The 14021-nt window shown below is 43.7% G+C and overlaps 1 protein-coding gene across 8 annotated transcripts in view; it reads right to left on the bottom strand.

Annotated features, from left to right (window-relative positions):
- ALDH1L1 (aldehyde dehydrogenase 1 family member L1) overlaps positions 1-14021 on the bottom strand; it is a 95379-nt gene that overhangs the window by 34885 nt on the left and 46473 nt on the right. For all 8 annotated transcript variants that reach the window (XR_010118477.1, XM_063630185.1, XM_055259190.2 and 5 more), the window contains 2 exons: positions 11863-11988; positions 8307-8398 (listed from right to left, as the gene is read on the bottom strand). Coding sequence is in view for 7 of the 8 variants with exons in the window: in XM_063630185.1 (XP_063486255.1) it covers positions 8307-8398; positions 11863-11988 (218 nt within the window). In the remaining variant the exon portion in view is untranslated. The remainder of the gene's footprint in view (positions 1-8306; positions 8399-11862; positions 11989-14021) is intronic.

The raw sequence follows: 14021 nt of genomic DNA on the forward strand, positions 1-14021 counted from the left end.
ACCACAATGGAATATAGCTTCATATTTATTAGAATATCTAAAATTTAAAAGCCTGACCATTCTCACTATTGGGAAAGATGTAGTATGCTGAGCAACTGGAGCTTGCACACACTGCTGGCAGGGATGTAAATGGTACTACCACTTTGGAAAGCAGTTTAGCAGTTTCTAAAGAATTAAACATACTTCCTAGTTCACTCTTAAGTATTTATCCAGAAGAAATAAAGGCCTATGTCTAGACAGCAGATGGCAGAACAGGAAGCTCCAAAAATGTATCCCCTTACCTAAATAACTATGGAACTTACATGAATCAAGTATGTTGGAACTTTGGGGTCTAGTCAAATGCTTTCAGCACCAAGGAGAAAGACTGGTAAAGAAACTGGTAAATGTCAATCAATTTCAGTGAATTTCAGCCTCTCATAAGATATTGGCTGCCACCCCCCATCTCCCACTCCTGCCACAAAAAGTTGAAGCAGGGCTGGGTCATATTCCAGACGCAGCTTGCTGAAGCCAGGGTGGGCAATAAGGACCTTGTCCTCTGACCACCAGCATTGTGTCCTGAGCACTGGTATTCCTTTTGATTGCTGAGAGGCTATCACAAAGGCTGGCAGTCATTGTTTCAACCCTCACAGGCTGAAGTAGCTTCTAGGAGATTTTAAAAGGCAATACTTTACCTCCACTTTGGTAGCCAGACATTTATGGAAATCTTTGTTAGGTCACTGGCTGACTGCAGGAACAATGGAACAGAAAGTTCAATGACAACACACAATAAGGAACACACCTTGCAAAAATAATTTGGAAAAGTCACAAACAGATGGTTCTAGCCCTCAACAAGGAAGATTCAATAATCCCTAATAAGTGGGAGAAATATATTTCCAGAATTACCACAACATAACACTCAACATGTCCAATTATGACCAAGAAAGATCTACAAAACTTATGAAGAAATAGGAAAGAAGAGCCCATTCACAGGAACAAAAAAGAATTTGAAGAAGGTACCCCTGAGGAAGATCAGATATTGGAATTATTGGTCAAAGACATTACATCAAATGCCTTAAATATGTTCAATGAGCTAAAGGAAATTATGGACAAAAAACTAAAGGAAATCAAGAAAATGATGTATGAACAAAATGAGAATATCAAAGTGACAGAAACTATAATAACAAGTCAAATAGAAATTCTTGAGCTGGCAAGTACAATAACTGAAACAAACAAACAAAACACTCACTAAAGGGGTTCAACAGTAGTTTTGAGCAGGCTGAAGGAAAGATGAGCAAACTTGAAATTATCTACTCTGAGGAGCAGAAAGAAAAAAGAATGAAGAAAAATGAAAAGAGCCTGAAGGATTTATAGGATACCATGAAACATACCAACATACTCACAGGAGCTCCAGAGGAAAAAAGAGAAAAAGGTTTCTCTAAATATGTATTTGAAGAAATAATGGCCCCAAAGTTCCCAAACATGGGGAAAGAAATGAATATACACATCTAAGACATACAATGAATGAAGTCCAAGCAGGATCAAAGAGATCCACACCAAGGCACATTACACCCAGCTTGTTGAAATCCAGAGACAAAGAAATGATTTGGAGAGTAGCAAAGAGAAATGGCTTGTTATATACAAGGGATCTTTGATAAGATTAAAAGCTGACTTCCACTAAAACACCTTAAAGGCCAGAAAGCAGCTGGATAACATATTAAAAGTTTTGGGGAAAAATGGCAACCAAGAATTCCATATCCATCAAAACTATCTTTCAAGAATGAAAGAGAAATTAAGATATTTCTATAGAAACAAAAGCTGAAGAAATTCGTTACCAGTAGAACTGCCCTAGAAGAAATGCTGAAAAGAGTCTTTCAGGCTGAGATAAAAGTACCATAGACTTGATGACACAATTAAAAATAAAGAACACAGGTAAAGGCCACTACATAGGTAAGTATGAAAGTCCATATTATTGTATTTATTGTGGTTTGTAACTTCTCTCTTTTTCCTATATGACAATAGGCAAGTGCATAAAACAATAATTTTAAATATATATTAATGGGTTTACAACGTATAAAAATGTACACTGTGACAGTAACACTATAAAGGGGAAGGAAAAGAGATGTATAGAATGAGAGTGTTTGTATACTATTGAAGCTGGGTTGATATTATTCAAACTACATTGTTATAAATTTAAGATGTTAATTGTAATCCCTAAGTAACAACCCAGAAATAACTAAAAGCATACAGTAAAAGAAAGAAGGGAATCAAAGTGATACACTACAAAAAAAAAATTACCAAATACAAAAAGGACAGTATAGAGAAACTGAGGAACAAAAAAAATAAGACATGCAGAAAACAAATGGCAGAAATAAATCTTTATTTATTAGTAAGCAAGTTAAATGTAAATGGATTAAACTCCTCTGTTTAATCTATTTAAAGTTTAAACATGAGAAGGCACAAATTGGATGACTGGACAAAACCTGGCATCCATACATATGCTACAGGAGAATCACTTAGATATAACAATACAAAAGAGCTGGAAGTAAAAGGATGGAGAAAATATTCCATTCAAATAGTAACATAAAAGAGATTTAAATCTAACAAGTTTACAAGAGATAAAGAAGGACATTATATTGATGCTGCAAGAGGATATAACAATTATAAATTCATACACACCTAACACAGCCCTAAAATATATGAAGCAAAAATGGACATTTCTACAATAGTAGTTAGATACTTAGATGCCCAACTTTCAAAAATGGATAGAACAACTCAAGAGAATAAGACACTTGAACACCACAAACCAATCAGATATGTACAAAACAATGCTCAAGAAGAGCAGAGCACACATTCTTCTCAAGGTCACATGGAACATTCTTCAGGATAAATCATTTGTTAGGCTACACAATAAGTCTTAATACATGTAAAAATATTGAACTCTTACAAAATGTCTTTCCTAATCAAAATGGAATGAGACTAGAAATCGATAACAGAAAGAAAACTGGAAAATCCACAAAGATATGAAAATGAGCTAGCACACTCTTAAACAATTAATGGGTCAAAGAAGAACACACAAGAGAAACTAGAAAATACTTTAGTCAAAGGAAAATAAAAACACAACATACCAAAACTTATGAGATATGGGGAAAGTAGTGCTAAGAAAAAAGTTTACAGGTGTAAATACATACATTGGAAAAGAATAAAGTCCTCAAATCAGTAACCTACACTGTATACCTTAAGGAACGAGATTAAAATGCAATCTAAACCCAAAACTAGCAGAAGGAAGTGATAATAAAGATTCGAACAGAGACAAATGAAATAGACCAGAAAAAAATACAGAAAATCAACAAAATCAAATTTAGATTTCTTGAAAATATCAACAAAATTAACAAACCTTTAGCTGGACTGACCAAGAAACAAAAAGTGAAGGCTCAAATTACTAGAATCAGAAATCAAAGGGAGACATTATACCAATCTTACAGAAATAAAAAGCATCATAAGAAAATATATGATAAATTACATGGCAACAGATTTGATAACTAGGTAAAGTGAACAAATTCCCAGAAACACACAATCTACCAAAACTCACTCATGGAGAAATAGAAAATTTGAATAGATATGTAACTAGTAAGGAAACTGAATCAGTAATCAAAATCTTTCCAGCAAAGAAAAGCCCAGGGCTGAATGATTTCACTGGTGAATTCTACCAAACATTTGAAGGGAAATTAACACCAATTTTTCTCAAACTCTTCCAAAAAACTGAGAAAAGAACACATCTTCAGCTCTGTCCATAAGGCCAGCATTTACTCTGACCCCAAAGCCAGACGAAGATACTACAGCAAAAGAAAGCTACAGACCAATATCCCTTATGAAAACTGATGCAAAAATCCTCAACAAAATACTAACAAACTGATTTCAGCAGCATTTTAAGAATATTACATACCATGACCAAGTGGGATTAATTCTTGGAATGCAAGGATAGTTCACCTATGAAAATCAATCAGTGTAACATACCACATTAATAGAATGAAGAGAAAAACACATGGTCATCTCATTTAATGCAGAAAAAGAATTTGACAAAATTCAATATCCTTTCATGATTAAAAAGCACTCAAACTAAGAATAGAAGGGAACATCCTTTATATAATAAAGGCCATATTTGAAAAACCCACAGCTAACATACTCAGTGGTGAAAGACTGAAAGCCTTTCCCCTGAGATCAGCAGCAAAATGAGGATGCTTGCTTTCACCACTTCCATTCAATACAGTATAGTAGTTCCTCCTTACCCATGGGCAGGGTGGGGGGCAGGGGTTGTTCCAAGGCTCCCAGTGAATGCCTGAAACCACATATAGGGCTGAACCTTACACTGGGCTCCTTGACTTATGATATGATTACATCCCAAAAACCCATTATAAATTGAAAATGTTAAGTCATAAATGCATTTAATATACCTAACATACTGAACATCAGCGCTTAGCCTAGGCTACCTTAAATGTTCTCAGAACATTTACATTAATCTACAGTTGGGCAAACTCATCTAACACAAAACCTATTTTATATTAAAGTTTTGAATATCTCTTACAATTTATTGAATACTGTACTGAATGTGAAAAACAGAATTTGGTAAGGGTACACAAAGCATAATTTCTACTGAATTCATATCACTTTCACACCATCATAAAGTCAAAAAATCCTAAGTTGAAGCATCATAAGTCTGGAATCATCTATATATTCTATGCTTTTTCTGATAACACCAGTGGCTACTAAGTGACTAATGGGTGGGCAGTGCATACACCATGGATATCATGGACAAAGGGATGATTCACATATCAGGTGGGATGGAGCGGGACAGCATGAGATTTCATCATTCTATCAAATGGCACTCAATTTAAAAACATATGAATTGTTTATTTCTGGACTTTTCCACTTAATATTTTCCAACCATGATTGACCACGGGTAACTTAAACTTCAGAAAGCAAAACCACAAATAAGGGGAGACTACTGTACTGGAAGTTCCATCCAGGGCAATTAGGCAAGAAAGAAACATTAATCCAAATTGTGAAGGAAGAAGTTAAATCATATCTTGTCACAGATAACATGACCTTACATGTAGAAATCTTTAAATGGGACAGGTGTAATGCCTCACCCTGTAATTCCAGCACTTTGAGAGGTCAAGGTGGGAGGATCACTTGAGCCTAGGAGTTCAAAATCAGCCTGGGCAACATAGCAAGACTTTGTAAAAAAAATTGTTTTAAGTTAGCTGGGTGTAGTGGTGCATGCCTGCAGTCCTGCTACTCAGAAGGCTGAGGCGGGAGGATCACTTGAGCCCAAGAATTTGAGGCTGCATTGGGCTATGATGAAACCACTGTTCCAGCCTAAGTGACAGAGCAAGACCATGTCTGAAAAACAGAAAAAGAAAACCTTAAATATTCTGCACCTCCAAAAAACTGTTAGAGCTAATAAAGGAATTCAGCAAAATTGCAGGATACAAAAATAACATGCAAAAAAACAGTTGCAACTCCACAAATTAGCAATGAACAGTCCAAAAAGGAAATTAATAAAACAGTTCCCTTTACAATGGCATCAAAAGAATAAAATAAGAATAAATTTAACCAAGTAGCCAACAGAGTTGTACAATGAAAACTACAAAACACTGCTGAAAGAAATTACAGAAGATCTAAATAAATAGAAAGCCATCTGTGTTCATTGACTGGAGAACTTAATATTGTTAAGATGACAATACTGCCCAAAGTTATCTACAATTTCTATGCCAACTCTATTAAAATCCCAAGTGATTTTTTTGCAGAAATTACAAAAATCATCTTAAAATCATATGGACTATCAAGGGACTGTGAATAGTTAAAACAATCCTGAAAAAGAACAAAGTTAGAGGACTCACATTTCCTGATTTCAAAATTTACTACAAAACTACAATAATCATAATAGTATGATACTGGCATAAACACAGATATATAGACCAATAAACAAGATAGCCTAGAAATAAATCTAAACATATATGGCCAACTAATCTTCAACAAGGGTGCCAAGAATTCAGAATGGGGAAGCGACAGTCCCTTCAACAAATGGTGTTGGAAAGACTGGATGTCCACATGCAAAATAATTAAATCGGATCCTTATCTTGCCCCATGCATAAAAATATTCAACTCAAAATATATGAAAAACTTAAAAGTAAGACTTAAAACTATAAAACTAGAAGAAAGCATAGGGGAAAGTCTCCATGACATTGGTCTTTGCAATGATTTCTTGAATATCACACCAAAAGAACTGGAAACAAAAGCAAAAATATACAAGTCATATGCATCAAAGTAAAAAGCTTCTGCAAAGCAAAGGAAACAATCAGCATGGAATGCGAGAAAACTTCTGCAAACCGTTTATCTGAAAAGAAGTTAATTCCTAAAATATATAAGGAGTTCCTACAACTCAATAGCAAACAAAACAAATAATCCAATTTAAAAATGGGCAAAGACTTGAATAGACATTTCTCCAAAGAAGACATACACATGACCAACAGGTATATGAAAAGATGCTCAACATCACTAATCATCAGGAAAATGCAAATAAAAACTACAATGAGATAACATCTCATCACTGTTGGGATGGTTATTGTTCAAAAGGAAAGAAGAAAAGGGGAGAGGAAGGAAGATAGGAATGAAAGTAAGTACTGGCAAAGATATGGGAAAAATGGAACCTTTGTGCACTGCTGGTGGGAATGAAAAATGGTGCAGCCTCTATGGAGAACAATATGGAGCTTCCTGAAAAAATTAAAAGTAGAACTACCATATGACCCAGTAACCTCACTGCTGGGTATTTGTCCAAAAGAACTGATCTCAAATTCCCATGCACTTCCACATTCATTCACAACAGCCAAGATGTGGAAACAACACAAATGTCCACCAACAGATGAGCAGATAATATGGTCTATCTGTACAATGAAACAGGATTCAGCCATAAAAAGAAGGCAGTCCTGCCATGTGCTACACAACAGGGCTGAATTTTGAGGACATCATGCTAAGTGTAACAAGCCAGTCACAGAAGGACAAATGCTGCATGATTCCACTTGTATGAAGTACTAGAGTGGCCAAGCTCATCAGAGCAAAAACAATGGCTGTTGCCAGGGCTGGGGAGAAGGAAATGGGGAGTGGCTGTTCAATGGGCAGAAAGGTTTAGTTGTGCGAGAAAAAGTTCTAAAGATCTGCTGACCAACACTGTGCTCATAGTTAACAATCCTGCAATATACAGTTATAATTTTAAGAGGGTAGGTGTTGTATTATGTGTTTTTTTGCCACTTTTTTTTTTTTTTTAAAAGGACATACACTCTTAACTATTTACAGAAAAGCAGTTTTGCTTTCTTTGCATCCTTGGCTCAGTAGCTGTACACAAGGCATGGCCTGGCCTCTGGACACCATTCTTTCAGGTGTCTGGCATTCTTCTTCTTGGCATATTTTTTACAAAACAATTATTCTAAACTGCATACTGCCTCACGGTGAGTTACTAGAGGTCCACAGGGCCCAAGATTTCTAAGCACATAGGCCCAACTCAGCCCACTCAGCCCCAACTCATATGCATGGTCGATTGCAAAACTGGTCAAAATGCCCACCCCTGCAGTCACAGCCTTGGCCATGTGAAGGTGCAGCACCTGCTAGCAAGATGTGGAGTTTCTTTCCCCATCCCTGGAAGCTGGACCTGTTCTGTGACTCATTTTGGCCAACAGAATGCAATGAACACGATGTGCTCACTCCAAGACCAGGCCTCCCTGGGCTCCTGCTCTCCCTCCTGGAACCCACCACCACCACAGGACCAGCCAGCCCCCAGCTGACCTGGCAGATCCCGCCCTTATGTGAGCCCAGCTGACAGCAGCTGAATCTGATGCAAATCAGCTGAGCCCAGCACAAACTCTCGAACCATAAAACTGTGAGCTAAGGATATGGTGTTGGTTTAAATCTCAATGTTTTGGGGTGCTTTGTTGCACAGCAAAAATGGTTGGCACAATACATAACCCTAATTCTCCCTATGAACTCAGTACTGTTCTTCTGAATCAACTCCTCCCAAATTCCTTCCTAGAACTTCCCCAGAGAGGCTGCATGCAACTGCGCCCCCTTAACATTTGCATAAAGACCTGCAACCATTCATTTGTGCTGCCCACCCAGGTGTGCACGCAGGAGACCAGCACACTGGCCATTCCTGGGTCCCTGGCCCACATGATCCATGAGTGTAACAAATGGTTGTTTCCTGCTGCTCAGTTTTGCAGAGATTTGTGACACAGCACCAAGTACCTGGGACAGGACCCCTCCACTCCTGGACTTACCTCACAACGTCCACAGATGCGGCCCCTGACTTGAAGAAATCAGTGGAGTCTTCAACCTCCAGGACATTGGGGAGGATCCGCTGCCAAACACTCTGCAAAGCAAGGCCTGGTGAGAGGCTGGCCCCAGGGGAGCTGGGGACAAGTGCCACTCTAGGACAGCAACCCCTGAACAGACTCATGGATGGCCTGGGGCCAGGCTGGGCTTCTCTATGTACCCTCCAAGTTGTTGCCTCTTCCCAGGAGGCCTAATGGTCCTGGAGTGACCACCTTCTGGGAAAGAAGGAGCTGCCACATCCCAGGCCCCTCTAATGCTGGCTGCTGTCCTCATGCCCACCTCACCTCAACTCCCAGCTTCTCTGGGGTCCCCTTGACAGTCCAGCTGGTGGAGGACAGACGTGCCAGGCCTCTAGGCATGGCTGGGGACTAGGAAGGCAGGGCCCAGCTGTTCCTGAGCCCCACTCACCTTGGTGCTAGCGCCCAGGTTCTGGTGTCCCCAGTGTGACACCAATGCCCGGGTGTTGTAGCAGCAGGCTGGAGACAGGGTGGGCCTGAGGGTGACTATGAGGCTCACAGATGGGTTCAGGAGACCTGGGTCTTGACTTCACCAAGATGCTAACTGGTCTGTGTCCTATGAAGGATTGAGTCTGGGACCTATGGAGGGCAGCAGTGCCCAGCCAGCTGGCCCTGTGGATGTGGGTGCTCAGCTCCCGCTAAGGCACCCAGTAAGGCTGTCCAGCAGTCAAGATGGGACGACTGCTCTCTGGGCAGGCTGCTGGTGAGGCCCGGTGGGGCAGGAGCCAGGAGGGGCCCCAGCAATATCAGGCCGGGTCCCCACTCTCTGGATGAACTCCAGGCCATTGTCAATCATGGGCCCAGGTTGGGGGTGAGGCATGAGATGCTGGTCCAGGCCCAGTCAGAACCAGTTCCCCAACCCCTGGCACAAGCACCCCCAGCTCTCCTCTTTCTTTCTTGGAAAAATGTCATGGATCTGCCCTTCCTATCCTCAGGGTGACCATCAACACCACACCAAGCCACGCACTGTCCACCACACACCTGCTGCCTGCCCCTCGAGGCCTCTACTAGGCTCTCACCTGTTGGCGACACCTTCCCCTGACTCCCCAGCTAATATTTAAGTCCTGGGCATCCTTAAGGGTCCAATTCCTGTGTCATCTCTTCCCCAGAACCTTTGCTGGCCACTCTACTGGCAGGATCTACCTGCCTCAGACCACACCGCTTGGGGCCACCAGTTGTCCACTACTGGATGGCACCTGCTAGCGTCCAGGGCCCTTATCAGATGAGAGTGGAGCCACAAAGGGGCAGTGCGGCAGACTGGTCACTGAGTGCACCACAAAGCCAAAGCCCACCAAGCCATGAAAATGCAGGCAGCCCCTCGGTGCTGACAGCAGCTGTGTGAGGATTCTGTGTGTGAGACAGGCAGAGAGTCTGGACTACAGGGAGAGTCAGCAAACACAACGTTTGTGCCATGGGCAGCACCTGCCCAGCCTCAGCTCAGGAGGGCACAGGGGGTTGTGGCCCACTACCTGCCCAGCCCACAGCGGGCTCTTGGGAGTGTTCTCCTGAATGGCCACAGGCCAGGCCCCTCCACCAACACCGTGGAGCTGCATAGCCCCAGACTGGCCTCCCCTCATTTTGGCCATGTCCCCTCTACCCCATCAGTCTCCAGACCACATATCCTGGAGGCCGAGTGCAGCTGTGATCAAGAGGCCTAATGATAGCCATCCTAGCGATGGCCTTGGGGGCTGCACGGTGAACAGCTAGAGGAGGACTTGAGCCCAGGCCACCAGAGCCCGGACTCTACTCCTTGGGCCTTGGCTCCACAGCTGGGACCTGCAGGTACTGAGGGCACCTACTGCATAGAGTTGCTGTCATGAATAAACACGCTGCTCTTCCAGGAGGATCTGGAACTCTGAATGTGCATGGTGAACAAATGCAAACCTGAAAGAGCCAGTCCTTCAAGATGGATCCCCAGCAGCTAACTGGGCCTAAATTTAAAACAGAGCCAAGTGAACACTTGCTGTCTAGAGGGTCACACATGTACTCTAGGTTCCCCTAAAACCTGCACCTTTTTATCTTTGAGTCTTTCAGAGCTCAACTGAACCAGCCAATCAGGGCTCAGCTGTACCAACCAATTAGAACTGGTTTGCATGGGAACCTGGGTGAGAGCTTTTGCTATAAACCCCACCCTTCCCGTTGTTCTCAGGAATGCACCTTCCTCTTACACCAGAAGCTGCCTTTGGACGGTTTGCAAACTGGTCACTGTAATAAAGTCTCTGTTCTCCAAATTCATTTTCTGAGAACTTTTGTCCACAGTACACACTCTAGAAGTATCTGCTTTTCTCATGAGATGCTTAGATGTATTGCCAATGTGTACTGAGTTCCTCAAAGATGCCAGCTACTGAACTAAACCTCTTCATGTGTGTTATCTCCTCTACCAATCCTCCATTGAGGAAGGGTTTGTTATTCCCATTTTACAGATGCAGGACTCGGCTGCAGCTGTTGTAAGATAGCATCTTTTGACTCAGGTCTACATCTACAAACGATGGCCCCAGCTCATCCCCAGAGCCACTCAGCTGTGGGCTCCAGGAGGGCTGTCTGTCCAGCTGGCCCTGCAACCCCAGGGCAGGCCAAGTCAGGGCCAGAGCAACTGCTCCAGGGATATCTTTGGAATAAACAAGATTTTTTTTAAACAGACATTCAAGGTGTTCCACTTTCAAGAAGGAAGTTGCTGGCTCTCAGCGTCTTTGGATCACACAAATGCCTCATGTCCATCCTTGCTGAGCCCTGCCACACGTGCTGTTAACACCCAAGGTCCCCAGCTGTGCCCACCTGACTCTGCCCCTCACGCCCCTGGGCTCCAGCTACGGTGCCCTCCCATGGTGACTCCCTGAACACAGGGAGGCCTCTGCCCTGTTAGGGCCTTGCCATTTGCTGTTCCTTCTCTCTTGAAGGTCTTCCCCCAGATCTCTTCTCTCCACCCAGGGAAGAAGGATACAGTGGGAGGGAGCATGAAGGGTCAGGAAGAAATTCCAGGAAGTGAGCGTGGATGGAAATTCATGTTGAGAAGACTGAGTCTCAGAGAGGAAAGCTCCCTACAGCATCATATTGGGACAAAGCTGGATTGGAGATCAGGTGTGCCTTATGGGCAGCTTTTGTTGGTCACAGCCCAGGATGCTGCCTCTGGTGCACCCTTTCTGGAAGGCTCCAGTGCTCACATTCTAATCACAGGGACATGGGCTTGACACCTGACTCTTTCAAATATTCCAGGAGCTTCTGTTTCACTTATTAACTGTTGACAGCGAGCCCCTAGAAGAGTCAGACTGAACTGGCCAGATCCCAGGGCCCCAGTTGGAGAGGAAGGAGCAGCAAGAAGACAACAGAAAGCTCCAAGACGAGATAGAACCAACACTGCACCTGGGGCCAAAACAGACACCCACAGAGGGCTGGCGCTGTCCAACTCTGGGGAGTGTGATTTGCAGAACACATTTGCACGGCATAACCTGCCCAACTGGATGGCAGCCCTGAAGTTGCCTCTTACCCGCACAGCCTCTGCAGTAACCAGCTCTGCCTCCGTCAGCTCAAGGGCACTGCTGGCTGCCCCCTTAAAGAAGTTCGAGGCCAGGATCATTTTGCCATTCTCCAGCTGAATGTTCTTCACCAGCAGCTGCAAAAGGAAGGATTTCTTTTCTTTTCTGTTTTTTTTTTTTTTTTTTTTTGAGACGGAGTCTTGCTCTGTCACCCAGGCTGGAGTGCAGTGGTGCGATCGTGGCTCACTACAACCTCCGCCTCCCTGGTTGAAGCGATTCTCCTGCTTCAGCCCTCCTGAATAACTGGGATTACAGGCGCGCACCACCATGCCCGACTAATTTTTGTTTGTATTTTTAGTAGAGATGGGGTTTCACCACATTGGTCAGGCTGGTCTCGAACTCATAACCTCATGATCCATCCGCCTCGGCCTCCCAAAGTGCTGGGATTACAGGCGTGAGCCACTGTGCCCGGCCAAAAGGAAGGATTTCACAGTTTCTGTGGTCGGACCTGAGGCAGTGATGAAGGTGTCCCACAAGGGGTGCTGTGCTGGGCACTCCAGCCTTGTCTCCAACCTTCAGATGAGGAAGAAGCAGGGAGTCTCAGATTAGTGATGAGTTAAGAGTGGGGAGGCCACTCTGTTTCCAGGGACACAGAGGAAATTGCAGATCTTGTGTCCCCTACCAGCTGCTCGATTTTCCATCACCCACTCCCACCACACTTTCACTTTGTTTTTAAGTGTAATGACTTTATTACTTCTGTAAAAAAGGATTCCTACTGAACAAAAAAAGAAAATGTCATTCAGGCACCACATAGAAAGTCAACTTAGAAAAACAACTAATCTTGCAATTACCCAGTAGCTCCCAGAACTGCCACAGAAACACCTGGAGAACATCAACAGATGACTGTCTGGGATACAGAGGTGGGAAGAGGAGAGGCTGAAAAAGGGTCTGGCCCGCCCTGCAGTCTGCAGCTTCAGGATAGCACTTCAAGCTGGTCCCAGGTAGAGCCTGCGTCCAGCCATCAGTTCAAGGGGATTCTGGCTGCCAGACATGAACTACCCCCATTGTAGCTCATGACTCTGGGATACTCTAGTGTCTGCCTCAGATTTACTGTATTTAATAACATGTTTGAATTGTTTGGGGCCTGCTTGTTTATCAATAGTTTTTCAACAAATGCTTTTGTTAGGGGCCAGGGAAAAAAAACACATGTAAAAAAAGAGTTATGGATAAGCTCATGGGTGGGTGCATGTCTCTATGCGTTAAGAGTGGCTATGTAAGAATGGTACCCTCTATGCATGCTCTGCCAGAACTGGAACTGGCCTCTCGGCCTGACCCTCGCCCCACTGCCTTTCAAAGATGTTCTGGAGCTTTCTGCAAGATAAACCCAAGCCAGACTCCACAGGGCGTGGCTGAGAGATGCTTCAACTCAGGGTCTTCTGGGTTGATCTGTGGGGAGCAGGGTGTGTGTGCTCAGCTGGTCTCTCCTCACTACCCTCCCACCCTGACCACCTCTGGACAGTGGACAAAGCTCTTGTGAGAGAGCCGGCAACCCCAGCTTCCTCTTAAGACACTTAGTTGCCTTCTTTGCATTGCTGTCTTTGCAGGTCTCTGGGCAGATGCTGTGGGTGCCCTGCTCAGACCCCTGTGGCTGGTGCCCTGTCCTCCAGCTGCAGCAAGGGCTGGATGATAACAGCCTGCACTGTCCCATCCTTGCTTGCTGTGGATGGATAAGAGCTCCTGTACACAAAGAGGCCAAGGGACTATGCCTGGTGGGTCCTCCACCCACCCCAGGGGCCACTGAAACCAAAGGCTGACAGAGGTGGGGACAGGCAGGTATAATTGGAGGGTGCAGTTAATACTCCAAAACCCACCCTGGGAGCAGCCCCAGGCTGGACTTCTCCTGAAGCTTTACTTTTGCTTTGCTTTCCTCTGCCCTTACTGCCTGGCATGATTTTCTGGAACATTCCCTCAATAAATCACTTGCACAATAATTTTTACCTTAGATGCTGCTTCTAGGGAACCTGACCATAGACACATATTCTCTTGCAACTGCATATGTCAATCTTGGATACCCAAAACACTACATTGCAGACATCAACGGCAGCCTAGACCTTCTGCCAGGGGAGCACGGCAGACTGGACACCAAGAGCGAGCAAAGGCCAGGCCCCAT

This window comes from Symphalangus syndactylus, chromosome 21 (assembly GCF_028878055.3).
Source record: "Symphalangus syndactylus isolate Jambi chromosome 21, NHGRI_mSymSyn1-v2.1_pri, whole genome shotgun sequence".
Classification (NCBI taxonomy): domain Eukaryota; kingdom Metazoa; phylum Chordata; class Mammalia; order Primates; family Hylobatidae; genus Symphalangus; species Symphalangus syndactylus.